This window comes from Vulpes vulpes, chromosome 14, assembly GCF_048418805.1.
Source record: "Vulpes vulpes isolate BD-2025 chromosome 14, VulVul3, whole genome shotgun sequence".
Lineage (NCBI taxonomy): Eukaryota > Metazoa > Chordata > Mammalia > Carnivora > Canidae > Vulpes > Vulpes vulpes.
Window position 1 is genome coordinate 87,464,364 of NC_132793.1, and position 17,862 is coordinate 87,482,225.

General features: G+C 36.1%; 1 protein-coding gene across 1 annotated transcript in view; it reads left to right on the plus strand.

The window, feature by feature from the left end:
* The window catches only part of TARS3 (threonyl-tRNA synthetase 3), a 70,188-nt gene that overhangs the window by 45,453 nt on the left and 6,873 nt on the right, over positions 1–17,862 (plus strand). The window contains exons 14-15 of the mRNA XM_072737107.1: positions 1,716–1,793; positions 1,878–1,978. Coding sequence (XP_072593208.1) covers positions 1,716–1,793; positions 1,878–1,978 — 179 coding nt within the window. The remainder of the gene's footprint in view (positions 1–1,715; positions 1,794–1,877; positions 1,979–17,862) is intronic.

The window sequence follows — 17,862 nt, forward strand, 5'->3', positions numbered from 1 at the left end:
AGTCAGCTCCAAGGCCACATTGTTCCTGGGCTGTCAATTCACTGTTACCTTATTTCCTGTCTCAGATTGTGTGTAGTTAGGGAACCCAGCAGAGCTCTCTAGACAGCTATGGCAATGTAATCATCAGATTGTCCAACCATCAGCTTGTCCAAATAGCCAAAATGTGAGGAGCAAAGGGTAGCGTAGATTTGAATGATGTGAGTCCTGCTTTCTATTAAGTTTAATCAAGGAATCTGTGACCTAAAGAAAATCCACGTTTTCTTATGAAAATTAAAATCCAAATGGGAGTTTAATGTTCTGTCTCTCCAATTTTTTAATTTAACCTAAGCTCAGCTGGAGGGTTCCTACTCAGGTAAGTCTGAAGGGAATGTGGAATGCTGCTTCAGCAGGCCTGGTCTGGCCTCTGCCTCTGGAACCTCTGTAAATCTACCAGCCCCTTGGAGCTGGAATAACCCCACTCCAAATCTCTTTTGCATTCTACTTTTCCATCATTTCAGTGAGTCGTCAAGATCTCTAAGAACATCCTAAACCCATACACACACAATTCTAAGCAAATCAATATGTTTAGAGCCCAGCATGTACCACAGCATAAACCAAAGGCTTTCTTATCCTTGGCTGTTTGTATTGGGCCTTTTGATTACTGTGTCCTCAGAGGCCCAGTGAGGATCAGTGCACACTACTTTATTCTTTTCCCCAAAACCTAGCCTTTCTTTGGCTTTTTAATTCTGTGGGAGCTCCCTAAATTCTCTCCATCACTTAGTTGCCTCCTGCAGCCGGGTTCGTTTTCTCTGGGAATATATTCCAGTGCCTCTTCTGCTTGCAGAAGCAGAGTAAGGCAGAGGCTAGCTTTCTTGCCTTTGAAATGAATCTGTGGTGGTGGCCTTCTTCAGTGCTAAGTAGGATACAAGCTGCTGTAGTAGAAGCAGGCCCATGAGAGAGCCTCCTGGATCTGGATCTCAGCCAAGAACAACTCCTCATGCACTCTGAGATCTTGGAAGAGCCTGCCAGGACCCCACGAGTCAGCTTGCTTGATAACTCTGGCTTCAGCCCTGAGACATCACCACTGCTTTGGCTTCCCTGTCAACAGTTTACTTCCAAATGTCAATCGCCCTCATGGGCAACAGTATATCGAGATGATGACAGGACTTTGAATGCTGGTTTGGCAGTATTCTGGCCAGGGACTTAGGAAAGCCCGGATGCTTCCCAAGGAAGCTATATCCATAGGGAATAGCCAGAAGACTCACTGACACTTTTTAAGATACTTATATGTATATCCAATCACCATCAGTTCTGCAGTCTGCACTACAGGCTAATGTCAAAGGATTTTATGTGGCATAGGCTGAAGATCAGAGTGGGCCTCCTGCTCCCACCCTCCATAATCATGAAGGACACCTCTCCCCAGCTACATGTACAGAGGTAGAAGAAAAGCATGAGACAGTTGGCAAGACCTTTTTATCCACCTAAACAGAGTGAAATGGGAGAACATAGAGTGGATAAAGGAAAAAGATCAAAGTTTTCATGCCTTTTAATGTATGGAGGCCTCAACTACAAAGGGCAGAGGGGGGAATATAAAACATACCCAATAAATACATGTTGAACTAAAACAGAATATAATTAAGATTTGTAATTCCTTACTTTTTTGAGCTATATGGCAAAAATTAAAAAATACAATGAAGTATAAGTTTTAAATGTTCTTTTTCTTTAAAAAAAAATAGCAATTACAGAACAGCTTGGTGGAATTTGGAAAACCATGGAAGATGAACCCAGGAGATGGAGCATTTTATGGCCCTAAAGTAAGTAGACCATATGCCTCAAAAAGAGTAAAATTTAAAGGAAAAACAAAAGCTATCTTTAAGCAAACATCATTTAATTTACAGATTGATATAAAAATCAAGGATGCTATTGGCAGATACCATCAATGTGCTACAATTCAGCTGGACTTCCAACTCCCTATTAGATTTAATCTTACATATGTTAGGTGAGTAATTGAATATGATAAATAATGTAGTACTAATATGCTGTTATTTGTTATTTGAACATGAGCAATAAAATATTATTTCTATTTTTTTAAGATTTATTTATTTTTTCATGAGAGACACAGAGAGAGAGGCAGAGATCTAGGTAGAGGGAGAAGCACGCTCCCTGTGAGGATACCAATGCAGGATTCAATCCCAGGACCCTGGGATCCCGACCTGAGCCAAAGGCAGATGCTCAACCACTTGAGCCACCCAGGTGCCCCAGCAATACAAAATAAGCATTAATACATGGACTAGTAAGTGTCTAGTAGTATATGAGTGATATACTAATTTATTTTTAATTTTTTTCAAGTTTTTATTTAAATTTCAGTTAGTTAACATGCAATGTAATATTAATTTTAGTTGTACCATATAGTGACAACACTTCTGTGCAACACCCAGTGCTCATCACATGTGCCTTCCTTAATCCCCATCATCTATTTCATCCATCTCCCCACTCACCTACCCTCTCCTAACCATTAGTTTGTTCTCTATAGTTAAGAGTCTCTTTCTTGGTATGTCTCCTTCTCTTTTTTTCCCCTTCTACTTGTTTGTTTTGTTTCTTAAATTCTGCATGAGTAAATTCCACATATTAGTGTCTCTCTCTAACTTACTTTGCTTAGCATAATACTCTCTAGCCTCATTCATGTTTTTGCAAATGGCAAGATTTCATTCATTTTTATGGCTGAGTAATATTCCTTTGTGTGCGTGTCTTTGCGCGCGTGTGTGTGTATACGTTGTGTGTGTGTGTGTGTGTGTCACTTCTTCTTTATCCATTCCATTCATTGATTGGTGGACACTTGAGCTGTTTCCATACTTTGGCTATTGTAGATAATGCTGCTATAAACATCAGGGTGCATGAACCCTTTTGAATTAGTATTTTTGTATTCTTTCAGTAAATACCTAGTAGTTCAATTGCTGGATCATAGGGTAGTTCCATTTTTAACTTTTTGAGGATCCTCCATACTCTTCTGCAGTGGCTACACCAGTCTGCATTCCCACCAACAGTACAAGAGGGTTCCCTTTTCTCCACATCCTCGCCAACACCTGTTGTTTCTTGTGTTATTGATTATAGCCATTCTGACAGGTGTGAAGTGATTATCTCATTTTAGTTTTGATTTGCATTTCCCTGAGGGAGAGTGATAATGAGATTCTTTTCATATTTCTGTTGGCCATCTGGAGTATTTTTTGGAGAAATGTCTGTTCATGTCTTCTGCCCATTTTTAAAATTGGATTAGGGTTTTTTTTGTGTGTGTGTTGAGTTGTATAAGCTCTTTATATATTTTGGAGACTAACCCTTTATCAAATATGTCACTTGCAAAAATCTTCTCCTATTCAGTAGGTTGCTAGTTTTGTTGATTGTTTCCTTCCCTGTGCAGAAGCTTTTCATTTTGATGTAGTCCAATAGTTTAGTTTTGCTTTTATTTCCCTTGCTTCATAAGACATATCTAGTAAGAAGTTGCCATGGCTGATGTCAAAGAAGTTACTGCTTGTGTTCTCTTCTAGGATTTTTATGGTTTCAGGTCTTACTTTTAGTTCTTTAATCTATTTTGAGTTTATTTTTATGTATGGTATAAGAAAGTGGTCTAGTTTCATTCTTTTGCATGTAGCTGTCCAGTTTTCCCAACACCATTTGTTGAAGAGACTGTCTGTTCCATTGAATATTATTACCTGCTTTGTTGAAGATTGAATGACTGTGTAATTGTGGGTTCATTTCTGGGTTTTCAGTTTTCTATTGATCTGCATGTCTATTTTTGTGCCCATATCATATTGTTTTGATTACTACAGCTTTGTAGTATAACTTGAAGTCCAGAATTGTGGTGTTTCCAGCTTTGTTTTCCTTTTTCAAGATTGCTTTGGCTTTTGGGGGTCATTTGTGGTCTTATACAAATTTTAGGACTGTTCTAGCTCTGTGAAAAATGTCGGTGGTATTTTGATAGGGATTGCGTTAAATGTACAGATTAGTTTGGGTACTATGGACTTTCTAACAATATTTGTTCTTCCAGTCCATAAGCATGGAATGTCTCTCCATTTTTTTGTGTTATCTTCAGTTTCTTTCATGAGTGTTTTATAGTTTTCAGAATATAGGTCTTTCACCTCTTTGGTTAGGTTTATTTTTAGATATTATATGATTTTTGGTGCAGTTATAAATGGGATTGATTCCTTAATTTCTCTTTCTGTTGTTTCATTATTAGTATATAGAAATGCAACAGATTTCTGCACATTGATTTTATATCCTCCAACTTTGCTGAATTCATGTATTAGTTTTAGCAGTGTTTTGCTGGAGTCTTGGGGTTTTCTACACAGAATATCATGTCATCTGCAAATAGCAAAACTTTTACTTCTTCCTTGCTGATTTGGATGCCTCTAATTTCTTTTTGTTGTCTGATTGCTATGGCTAGGACTCCCAGTACTGTATTGAATAAAAATGCTGAGAGTGGACATCCCTGTCTTATTCCTGACTGTAGAGGAAAAGTTCTCAGTTTTAGCCCCTTGAGGATGATATCAGCTGTGGGTTTTTCATATATGACCTTTATGATGTTTCCTGTAAACTTACTTTGTTGAGGGTTTTTTTTTTTTTTAATCATGAATGGATGTTGTACTTTGTCGAATGTTTTTTCTGCATTTAATGATCATATAGTTCATATCCTTTCTTTTATTAATGTGATATATCATGTTTGTTGATTTGTGAACTTTGAACTACCTTTGCAACACAGGAATAAATCCCACTTGATCATGGTAAATGATTTTTTAAATGTATTTTTGGATTCAGTTTGCTAATATTTTGTTGAGGGTTTTTGGCATTTGTGTTCACGAGAGATATTAGCCTCTAGTTCTCTTCTATTTTTTGTGTGTGGTGTTTTTATCTGCTTTTGTTATCAGAGTTATGCTGGCATCATAGAATGAATTTGGAATTTAACCTTCCTTTTATACTTTTTGAAATAATTTGAGAAACATAGGTACTAACTCTTCTTTAAATGTTTGGTAGAATTCACCTGTGAAGCTGTCTGGTACTGGACTTTTGTTTTTTGGGAGTTTTTTCATTACTGATTGCATTTCTTTGCTGGTTATCAGTCTGTTCAAGTTTTTTATTTCTTCCTGTTTCAGTTTTGGTAATTTATATATTTCTAGAAATTTATGCATTTCTTTTATGTTATCTAATTTGTTGGCATATGGTTTTTCATAATTTTTTTTATAATTGTATTGCATTATAATTGTATTTTTGTGGTGGTTGATATTTTTCTTCTTATTTGTGATTTTATTCACATTGGTCCTTTCTCTTTTCATTTTCATAAGTCTGACTAGAGGTTTATTAATTTTATTAATTTCTTCAAAAAGTCAGCTCCTGTTTTCATTGATCTATTCTATTGGGGTTTTTTTTGTTTGTTTTTTAATTTCTATATCACTTATTTCTGCTCTAATCTTTATTATTTCCTTTCTTCTGTTGGCTGTAGGCTTCATTTGTTGTTCTTTTAACAGCTCTTTTAAGTGTAAGGTTAGGTTGTTGATTTGAGATTTTTCTTGCTTCTTGAGATAGTCTTGTATTGCTATAAACAACCCTCTTAGTGGTCCTAAGACCACTGAGTGCTTCATCCTGAAGGTGTTGGACCTTTGTGTTTTCACTTTTGTTTCCATGTATTTTTTATTTCTTCCTTTATTTTCTGGTTGGCCCATTCATTTTTTTCCAACCTCCATGTATTTTTTATCTTTCCAGATTTTTTCTTGTGGTGGAGTTCTAGTTTCACAGTATTATGGTCAGAAGAGGTGCATGGTATGACTAAAATGTTCTTAAAATTTGTTGAGGCCTGTTTTATGGTTAAATATCTGATCTGTTATGGAGATTGTTCCATGTACACTTGAAAAAAATGTGTATTCTGCTGTTTTAGGATGGAATGTTCTAAGTATATCTGTTAAGTCCAATTGGTCCAATGTGTCATTGAAAGCCATTGTTTCCTTGTTGATGTTCTGTTTAGATGATCTATCCAATGATATAAATGGGGTTTAAAGTTCCATAATAGTATTTTGTTATCATCAATGAATTCCTTTATGTTTGTTATTAATTGTTTTATATATTTGGGTGCTGCCATGTTGGGCGCATAACTATTTACAATTGTTATGTCTTCTTGTTGGATTATCTTCTTGATGATTAGATATTGTACTTTTTTGTCTCTTGTTACAGTCTTTGTTTTAAAGTCTCATTTGTCCAATGTAAGTATTACTGCCCTGGCATTCTTTTGGCATCCATTTGCATGATAAATGTTTCCTCATCCTCTCATTTTCAATCTGCAGGTATCTTTAGGTCTAAAATGAGTTTCTTGTAGGCAGCATTCAATGGTTGTTGTGTTTTGTGTTTTTTTATCCATTCTGACACCCTATATCTTTTGATTGGAGCCTTTAGTCCATTTACTTCAAAGTAATTATTGAAAGATATGTATTTATTGCCATCTTATTACTTGTTTTGTGGTTGTTTCTGGAGATTTTCTGTGATACTTTCTCTTATATTTTGCTGATTTTGTTCAGTGATATATTTGGATTTCTTTGATTTCATTCTTTGCATGTTTATTAATGGTTTTTGATATTTGGTTACCATTAGGTTTGTATATAACCTCTTTTGCATACAGCAGTCTATATTAAGTTGATGGTCATTAAAAAAATTTTTTTTATTCATGAGAGAGAGAGAGAGAGGCAGAGACACAGGTAGAGGGAGAAGCAGGCTCCACACAGGGAGCCTGATGTGGAACTCGATCCTGGGACTCCAGGATCACACCCTGAGCCAAAGGCAGACGCTCAACTGCTGAGCCACCCAGACATCCCAATGGTCATTTAAATTTGAACCCATTCTTCTCTCCATGTTTTAGGTATATGTTATTATATTTTATATCTGTTTTGTGAATTCCTTAACTGGTTTTTTACAGAAATATTCATTTTTACTGCTTTTGTGTTTCCTACCTTTATACTGTTACTTTTGGTCTCTCATTTCCATTCAAAGAGCCCCCTTTAATAATTCTTGCAGGGCTGTTTAATGGTCACAAATTCCTTAAGTTCTAGTTTGTCTGGAGAACTTTTTATCTCTCCTTCTATTCTGAATGATAGCCTTATTGGATAGAGAATTCTTGGCTGCAGATTTTTCCCATTTAACACTTTCAGTACTTTCTGGCTTGTTAGAGTTTCTGTTGAAAAATCTCCAGCTAGACTTATGGATTTTTCCTAGGAGGTTACTGACTTCTTTTGTCCTTTTAAGATTTTTTTCTTTATCACTATATTTTGCAAATTTAATTAAAATATATCTTGATGTGGGCCTGCATTTGTTGATTTTGATGGGAGTTCTTTGTGCCTCTTGGATTTGGATGCCTGTTTCCTTCCTCAGATTAGAGAAGTTTTCAGCTATGATTTTCTTAAATTTTTTGCCCCCTTTTTTCTCTCTTCTGGGACTTCTGTAATACAAGTGTTGTTATGTTTGATGGAGTCACTGAGATTCCTAAGCCTATTCTTGTTTTACATAATTCCTTTTGTCTGTTTTGTTCAGCTTCATTGCTTCCTATTACTTTATCTTCTAAGTAGTTAATTTGCTCCTCACTTTTTCCAGCCTGCTATTCATTGCATCTGGTGTTTCTCTAATCTCATTTATTATGCACTTCATTTCCTGTTGACTCTTTTTTAACTCTTATCTCTGCAATAAGGATCTCACTGATGTCTTCCATTCTTTTTTCAATTCCAGCGAACATTGTTATGATCATTGCTTTAAATTCTCCATCAGGCATGTTACTTATATTTCTTTCACTTAGATCTCTGGTTGTGGCCTTATCTTGTTCTTTCATTTGAGATAAGTTCCCCTGTCTTCTCATTTTCTGAACATCTCTGTCTGCTTCTCTGTGTTAGAAAACTCAGTTCCATGTTCTGATCCTGAAAGTAAGGGCCTTAAGAAGAGGTCATATAGTACCCAGGGCTTAGTGCTTCAGGGAGTGTCTCCAGTGTGTGCTGTGTGTTCTGCTGTTCTGTTCTTGCTGCTCTATCCTTCAAGCTGGTCATCTGCAGAGGCTCTCCTTGCCTGATGTGGGTAGTGTTTGGTCTCTGGGCTGAGTGTGGTGAGTTTTAATTAGGTATGCTCTGGTCTGTTTGTGAAATGAGACATGTCACCACCTCCACTGGAACTGAGGCTCTATAGAACTCTCTGATTGGGAGATGTGTTGTGGGCTGGGGTTTTTGCTGGTCTTTTGGGGGAGGGCCAACTGCACTGGGATTGGGGTGTGACTGAGAAGGGCAGCTCCATCAGAGTGCCAGGGGTGAGGGTGGGGGACTCGGTGCAAGCAAATTAGGCAGCCAGTGTCCACACTGTGCTGCTTCCTATGGGTGGTTCTGTGTTTTTGCTGAGGGCTGGGGGAGGGGAATGGTGGTGGCTAGCTCTGTTGTTCCTGGAGAGGCCTCTCTGTGAATGTTACCTCTTACGGATGTGCTCCAAGAAGAGCAGATATTCTCCCCACCATGTGCCCCAGGTTCTCTTTAGATCACTTTTTCCATGTTGTCTGCTCCCAAGTTATTTGCTTACCTTCTCTCCAGGAATGGGGCAGTACCCTTCAGGCTCTATCCCAGCTGACTAAAACTCCAGGCTTCAAGCCCCACTAGTTGCGAGAACTCATGAAATTCAGCCCCTCTATTTTCCGAGCCAGTGGCTATGGGGAAACATTCTCCTTGTGTATTGCCCTGTGTGCTCCTCTCTCTCTTGCCTTTCACCACAAGCATGGCTCCCTCCCAACCTCAAGCAGCCAGGATCTGTTTCTCCCCTAAACCACGTCTCTGTACTTTTTGCCTTCTTCAATGTGACCTCTCCCTTTAGTTGTGAAATTTGCTGTCAGTCTTCAGGTTGATTTTTGGGGTATTTAGGGTGATTTGGTAGTTATCGAGTTGTATTTGTGAGAGGACGTGAGCCTAGGGTCTTCTTACTCTATCTACCACCATCTTCCTATCTCCAGTTCCAAGAATACTCATATATTTACATACCTGCTAATAATCTATTTGGGGATCAACTTGAATTTTCTGAGGACATGGTTTAGTGGGGAAAGGAAAATAAATAAGTGTAAGATTAAAGATATGAACAAAGTACTATAAAACATAATTCAAGCTGCTAACTCCCTGATGTGGAGGAGGGATGACTTCATAAAGAGTAAACATTGGGTCTGTATCTTGAGGATAAGGTATTTGTCAGAGAAAGCAGAGGGAAAAGGCAATTTTATCATTTCACATTAACAACTCTTTAAAAAAAAATTCTTAACATACAGTGAAGTTCACATGTGTGTGGTGTGTGTATACTGTTCTGTGAGTTTTAACACCCATGTAGAATGGTGTTCCATTCTACCAGACCAGAGCATACCTAATTAAAACTCACCACACTCAGCCCAGAACCAAATTATGATTCCATTGTTCCAATAAACTTCTGTGTTGTTCCCCTGTCATCATATTCTCCTCCCATTCCTCTCCTTTGGCAATCACCAATATGTTGTCCATCACTGTAATTTTGCCTTTTACAGAATGTTTTTTATATGGAATTATACAATATAAAACCTTTGAGATTGGCTTTTTTCACTCAGCATAATGTCTTGGAGATTCATCAATGCTTTTATGTATCAACAATTTATTCCTTTTACTGCAAATTAGTATGCTGTTGTATGGATGCACCACAATTTGTTTTTTCAGTCACTCAAATGAAGGAATTTGGTTCATTCCCAGTTTTGGGTGATTATGAATAGAGCTACTATAAACATTAGTGTATAGGCTTTTGTGTGAATGTAAGTTTTCATTTCTCTGGTATATAGACCTAGGAATGGGGCACATGGTAAGTGTATGTTTAACTTACAAGAAGCTGACACACTGTTTTCCAGAGTGGCTGTGCCATTTTGCATTCTCACTAGCAATGTATGAAAGTTCCAGGTGTTCTATATTCTTGCCAGCCTTTGATTTGTTTTTCTTTTTTTTCCTTTCCTTAAATGGCTTTAAGGAAGCCATTTAAGGAAATGGCTAATAGGGGTGTAGTAGGATTTCCTCATGGTTTGATTTTGTTTCTCTAGTGGCTAACGATGTTAACATCTTTTAATATATTTTTATACCATTAATACATCTTCATTGGTTTAGTGTCTGTTCCAGTCTTCTGCTAATTTTTAAATTGGGTTGTTTTCTTGCTGTTGAGTTTTGAGAGTTCTTTATATAATCAAAGGCTTTAATATGTTTTTTTGCAAATAGTTCCTCCTATAGCTATTTTTTCGTTTTTTACAGTGTCTTAACTTTCCCTTCAATCTTGAGTTTTTAATTTCAAATTTTTCTTTTATAAATCATGCCTTTGGCATGATGTCTACAAATACTTTGCCTAAGCAGAGGTGATGAAGATTTTCCCTATGCTTTATCTTAAAAAGTTTTCTAATACTAAGTTTTACCTTTGGATCTAAGATCCATTTTGAGCTCATGTTTGTGTAAAAAGTGATGTTTAGGTCACATTCATTGTTTGTATCTAGATGTCTAATTGTGCTAACATTTTTGTAGCAGACTGTTCTTTCTTCACTGACTTGCCTTGGGCCTTTATCAAAAATCAGTCAGACACATTGTATGAGCCTATTTTTAGATTTTTCAACTCTTTTCCTCTGATTCATTGATTATTCCTTTATTAATACCATACTGATTCGATTACTGTAGCTTGATAATGTCTTAAATTGGATAATGGAAATCTTTTTTTAAAAAAAAAGATTTATTTATTTATTCATGAGAGACACAGAGAGAGTCAGAGATAGGCAAAGGGAGAAGCAGGCTCCCTGCAGAGAGCCCAGTGGGCACTCGATCCTGGAATCCAGAGCCAAAGGCACTCAACCACTGAGCCACCCAGGTGTCCCAGATAATGTGAATCTTTTATTCTTTTTCAAAGTTGTTTTGGCTTTTCTCTTTTGCTTTCAATAGGTCTAAAAAAAAATCCCTAGTGAGAATTTTGTTTGGAATTGCATTAAATCTAAAATTAGTTTGGGGGTAGAATTGACTTCTTAACTGTACTTAATTTTTCAGTCTATGAACTTGTTTGATTTCTTTCATCAGTTTTTATAGATTTTGGCATACAAGTTCTGTACGTATCTTATTAGCTTTATGCTTAAGTATTTCATTTGGGAGGGGCAATTGTAAATGGTGTATTGTATTCTTAATTTTGTCACCTGTGTGTTTAATGGGAACTAAAACTGATTTTTCTATGTTGATCTTATTTGCTGAACTAACTTACCAGTTCTAGAAGTTCGGGTTTTTGTTTGTTTTTTTTTGGTAGAATTCTTGTCTATATAGACAGTCATATCATCTTCAAATAGAGACAATTTAACCTTTCCTTTCTCATCTGTATGCTTTTTATTGCCTTTTCTTGTGCTCTCTTGCCTCATGGCACTGGCTAGAACTCCCAGCGCTAGGTTGAATAGAGGGATGAGGGTGGGGATTGTCACTTTCTTCTTCCCAATCTTAGGAGAAAACCGTATAGTTGTTTCACCTTTAAGTATTACACTAGATGTAGGTTTTTGTAGGTGCTCTTTGTCAAATTGAGGGAGTTTTCCTCTATTCCTAGTTTTCTGAGAGTTTTTTTTTAATCATAAATGGGTTTTGAATTTTGTCAAATTCCTTTTCTACATCAATTGATAGGATCATATGACTTTACTTTTTTTAGCCTGTTCATATGGTGAATTTACATTGATTTAGAATGTTGAACCAGCTTTGCATTGCTGGAATAAATTCTACTTGGTCATGGTATATCATTGTTTTTATATATTGCTGGATTCGAGCTCCTAATAGTTTGCATGTATGTTGAGATGGGATAATGGTCTGTGGTTTTCTTTTCTTGTACTATCTTTCACTGGCTTTGGTATCTGGGTAATGCTGGCCTACAAAGTGAGTTGGGAAGTGGTCCACTGTCTTTTATTTTATGGAAGATATGTAGAACTGGTGTTATTTCTTTTTCAAATGTTTAGTAGAATATACCATTGAAACCATCCATTGCTGGAGGTTTTCTTTGGGAAGGTTTTTAACTCTGAGTTCATTTGCATTGAGATAGAAGATAAATTTATATTACCTATTTCTTTTTGGTTAAATTTAGAGTTTGTGCTTTTCAAGGAATTGATTCATTTAAGTTGTTGAAGTTATGTGCAAATGTGTTTATAATATTACCATATTATGCTTTTAATTTCTGTGTCACCTGAAGCGATATTTTCTCTTTCATTCATAATTTAGTAACATGTGCATCTTTATTTTTTTCTTTGTCAGTTTTTCTAGAGATTCATCAATTTTACTGTTCTTCTCAAAGAATTGACTTTTAATTTCATTGATTTTCTCTATTATTATGCTTTTAATTTATTCAATGGCTTCTCTTTATTATTTTCTTCATTTTTGCCTGTTTTGGGTTTTCCTGTCCTTTTACTTTTATCTTTAACCTGCTTATGTCATTTATGTCATTAAATTTAGAGTGGATTTCTTTTAGATGGCACAGTATGCCTTTTTCTGTGCTATTTTTCCTCTCACTTTGGGACTCAGATGGTGTGAATATTAGGCCTTTTGTTATTGTTACACAATTCTCTGAGGCTCTGTTTATGTTTTCATCACTTGTTCTATGTATATTTCAGATTGGATACTTTTGTTCATGTATCTTTAAGTTCACTGACTCGTTTCTGTCATCTCCTTTGCTGCCGTGTCCATCTAGTGAATTTTGTTCATTCCAATCCTTGTATTTTTTTTTTTTAGTTTTATGGTTTCTTTTCTAAGACTTTTATCTTTCTAGTCATTTCAGGTGTGTTCAGTTTCACTTGTTGGAGTATGCTTATAATACTCTTCTATAGTCTCTAGTAATTCCACCATCCTTGTCATCTCACTGTTGGAATCTGTGGTCCTTTCCCCTCACCTGTAGACATTTACCTGGTAATGAATATGGCAAGTAACTGGATTGTATCCCAGACAGTTTGAATATTAGGAGATGATGGGTTTTGTTTAAATCATAAAGATACTGTTGATTTCTTTCTTGTTGTTTTGTTTGTTTGTTTAGCAGTCAATTTGAAGGGGTAATTAGGTTCAGGCCTTAATTTCTAACATGCCTTCTGTGGGCTGTGGTTCCAATAGGAGTTCAGTTTTCAGAGCCTTAGTGGTGCTATTCGGATCTGTCCGGTGTGTGTGCCACCCAGTGGTCAAATCCCATACGTAGTTCAGTTCTCAAGCCTGTTGTGTGCTGTTCAGAGTCAGACCTACATGTTGCAGCTCAGAGGGGAGGCCAGGTGAGTTCATACATGAGTATGGAGTAGCTATATTGCATGCCCTGCTCTCTGATTTCCCTGGCACTTTTGATTCCCTAGGTTATCTTTTTACAGTTCTATGGCCAGAAAGCTGGGGCTTTAACTTCCTCACTCCACCATGTTTCTTTCTGTGACTATATCTGTGCTGGAGACCAAGCATCAGGAGGCCAGAGAGAGAGAAAAAAAAAACAAAAACAAAAAACAGCAACAGGGATTCATCCCTGACATGTGGGATCATAGTCCTTCTGGTCAGAGAGAATGATCCTCTTCCTCAGAGTTTTAAGTGCCAGTTTAGTCCCTGGCCTTTGTGGGAATGCCTGGGGGTTGGACAGAAGAGAACAGAAAAAAAGAGGAAAAAAGAAACCCTAGGGTTTGTTTCCACAACCCCTACTCTTTTTGAAATTTAGAAGTTATTTTTTTCAGGCTCTTGACCAGGAAATGAGGATTTCTCATGACGTTGCATCTAGTGTATACTTTTGGTTTGGGGCCACCTTTTAGTCTAGACCACCAGGCCACACAATACTGGAAGACAAAATTACAGGAAACTAACTACTGGTTCGATGGTACTTCAAATTCTCATCTTCTTTAACAATCCACCTGTCATCATTTACTTTCAGAATCCTCTGTGGCTGTTCCATGCATTTTTTTCCAGGGTGCGTGTTTGTATTCTGTGAGAGAGCTAGGGTAGAGCATGCTTACTCTATTTTGCCTGGAACCAACATCCTGATCTGAGCTAGACAAAATGACCATATCCCTTTAAACTGCCCTCTTATCAGCATGTCCAAGTTTTGGATATAGTGTTGATTAGATAATGTGCTGAGTTGTCTTTCATTCAAAATTATTAATAAAAATTAAAAAGGAAAAATTATTGGCATGTTTCAAATCTAATAATTTTAATAGAATTTTTCCTAATAATATCCTTATAATAAGAGAACAAACATCATTTTTCCAGTATGATTTTATGGATTAATCTCAATTTGTGTCCAGCCCTTAAAAATCTTATTTTATTTTGTATTCTTCATCTTGTGTTTTGATTACTACATATAAAGCTACACTAAGACTTATAAGTTAAAGAGTTGAAAGAATAGTTGATTAAATATTGAGAGTTACACCAACACATGAGAATAATAAAAATGCTTAGGAAAAATGAGGGATAAAACACAGAACTTTCAAAAATAAATTTGGACCTTTTAGGAAAGAAGGTGTCTTAAGTTCATGTTTTACAGAACCCATCTTTCCCTAGTAACCTACTAAAATGAACAAAAAAGAATAGGGGGTGACAGGACTTTGTTAATGCTGAAATGACCCGCTTGTTTAACAAAATTTGAACATTGATGGACATTCAAGGATGATGTGGAAGAGAAGCAGATCAGGCAAGATAGTCTCCATCCATCCGTTTCTCTGTCCTTCTGTCATCCATCCATCCATCCATCCATCCACTCGGCTACCCATATCTATTTATCCATCTACCCTAGGTGTTGGGTAGATAACAATAGGAGAACAAGAGTGGGAGCAGGGTCTAAAGACAAAGTAAGAAATGATGACAGGTAGAATAAGGTTGCAGTAATAGAGATTTTTTTTAAAGTGTAGGTATTTGGGGTATATTTTGAAGGTAGAACCAATATGACTTGGTCATAGCTTAGATATGAAGGCAAAAGGAGAGAGGAGCATCAGGATCATTATGATCAAATAAGTTTTTTTTCCTAAGAAAGCATTAAAAAGTATATTATTGTCACTCATTACATTCAACAGTGCTGAAATTCAGTCATCAGAATTTAGCATCCATACTTGTGAGATGACCAAAAAGAAATTTTTTACTATGATAAAGAATATTTATTATAAAATAACAAGAACACCTCAGCTTTGTTGGAAAGAAGGGACTATGCCTACTATTTGTACTATTACTCAGAATTGTTCTGGGAGTACAAATATTTGAAGCAAAAAAGATAAAATTGTTATTTGTAGATGTTAGATGTCTTGAAATCCACCAGAACCAAATGAAGAAAAATGGAGACTAATGATAAAGTTAAATAACATCAAAATGCAGAAGTTAATTTATTTTCATATATAACCTGCTAGGAAAAGCAGTGGGAAAAAAACATTTCAGAAGCAACAATAATAATGTAAAATATCTAGGAGTAAACTTAACAGACCCTCTAGCCCATTCCCTACCAACCTCCCTCCATCAACCCTCACTTGTTCTCTATCGTTAAGAGTCACTTAGAGCTTGTTTCCCTCCCTTATTTTTTTTCTTTTCCGCCTTCCCATATGTTCATCTGTTTTCTTGCTTATATTTAGCCATAAAAAAGAATGAAATCCTGCCATTTGCAGTGTTGTGGATGGAGCCAGAGTGTATTATGTTAAGTGAAATAAGTCAGAGAAAGACAAATACTATATGATCTTACTCATATGTGAGAAATTTAAGAGAAAAGAAAATTTAAGAAAAAAGTTGTTTAAATGAAAACTCACACCACACTCTTGCAATGGGAAGAACCAATATTGGGAAGATACTCTCTTCAGATTTATCTATAAATCTAATATAATGCCAACAAAATCCACTGGGGTTATCTTTGGAGACCTTGACATTAATTCTGTTGTTTATCTGAACATGTAGATATGTGCATATAGGTTATTTCACTATTTGCCCTTCTTAAGGTTAGACCTGATTTTAGTTCTTTTGATATAGATAAGGGACAGAAATTTCTTGTATCCAGGGGCCTGTGAAAGGATCATCCCACTTCTCTTTCATTCCCTGTACAAAAACAACATTATGTAACATTCAGGAATATACCATACTGGTTTAGTTTATAGAATGAATTATTTCTTTGTATATCTGTTCAGGCTGGACTCAGCTACCTACCCCCACCCCAGAGCTTTCTGTGGGATCTATACAGGATTTGGCCTGCAGTCACGTTATAATGGCTCTTATTGGAAATGATTGGCAATGATGATATCCATCATTGTAATATTTGATGATATCCATCATGTAATATTTGAAGTGAATTTAATGAATTCTGTTTGAATGAATAAATAAATAAAATATTTTTTAAAATAGTTATAGCTGGGTAAACTATTTTTAAAAAATCCATTAAAGTAGTACTGATATGATACCACCTAGAGAAAACCCTAAAGACTCCACCAAAACACTACTAGAACTGAAAAATGAATTCAGTAAAGTCACAGGACACAATATCAATGTACAGAAATCTGTTGCATTTCTATATGTCAATAATGAAGCAATGGAAAGAGAAGTTAAGAAAATCCCATTTATAGTTACACCAAAAATAATAAAATAGGAATAAACTTAATGAAGAAAATAAAAGACCTGTAGTCTGAAAACTGAAGCATTGATGAAAGAAATTGAAGGCAACACAAACAATGGAAAGATATATCATGCTCATGGAATTAGAAGAACAGATATTGTTAAAATGCTTGTATTACCCAAGACAATCTGCACATTTAATGCAATCCCTGTCAAAATGCCATTTGCATTTTTCAGAGCTAGAGCAAACAATCCTAAAATCTGTATGGAACCACAAAAGACCCTGAATAGCCAAAGCAATCTTTAAAAAGAAAAATAAAGCTGGAGACATCACAATTCCAAATTTCAAGTTATACTACAAAGCTGTAGTAATCAAAACAATCTGGTACTGGTATAAAAATAGGCACACAGATCAATGGAACAGAATAGAAAGCCCCAAAATAAACCAACAACTACATGGTCAATTAATCTTTGACAAAGGAGGCAGATATATGCAAGGGAAAAAGACAATCTCTTTAACAAATGGTGTTGAGAAAGTTGAACAGCTGCATGCAAAAGAATGAAACTGGATCACTTTCTTACACTATACAGAAAAAAGAAAACCCTCCAAATGGTTTAAGGACCTAAATGTGAGACCTAAAACTATAAAAATCCTAGAAGAGAGCATAGGCAGTAGTTTTTCTGACATTGGCCATAACATTTTTCTAGATAGATCTCCCAAGGCAAGGCAAACAAAAGCAAAAATGAACTATTGGGACTACATCAAAATATAAAGCTTCTGCATAATGAAGGAAACTGTCAACAAAACTAAAAGACCACCTACTACTGAATGGGAGAAGTTATTTGCAAATGACATATCCGATAAAGGTTATTTTCCAAAATATATGAAGAACTTTTACACCTCAACACAAAAACACAAGTAATCCCATTAAAAAGGGGCCAAAGACATGAATAGACATTTCTTCAGAGAAGACATCTGGATGGCCAACAGATACATGAAAAGATGCTCAACATTACTGACCATCAGGGAAATGCAAATCAAACTCTCAATGAGCTATCACCTATACCTATTCAAAATGGCTAAATCAACAACATAAGAAACAACAGCATTGATGAGGATGTGGAGAAAAAGAAACACTCTTACACTGTTGGTGGGAATGCAAACTTCCAGCCACTGTGGAAGACAGTGCAGAGGTTCCTCAAAAAATTAAAAGCAGGACTACCCTATGATCCAGTAAGCGCAGTACTGGTATTTACCCAAAGAATACAAAAACCCTAATTCATAAGGGTATATGCA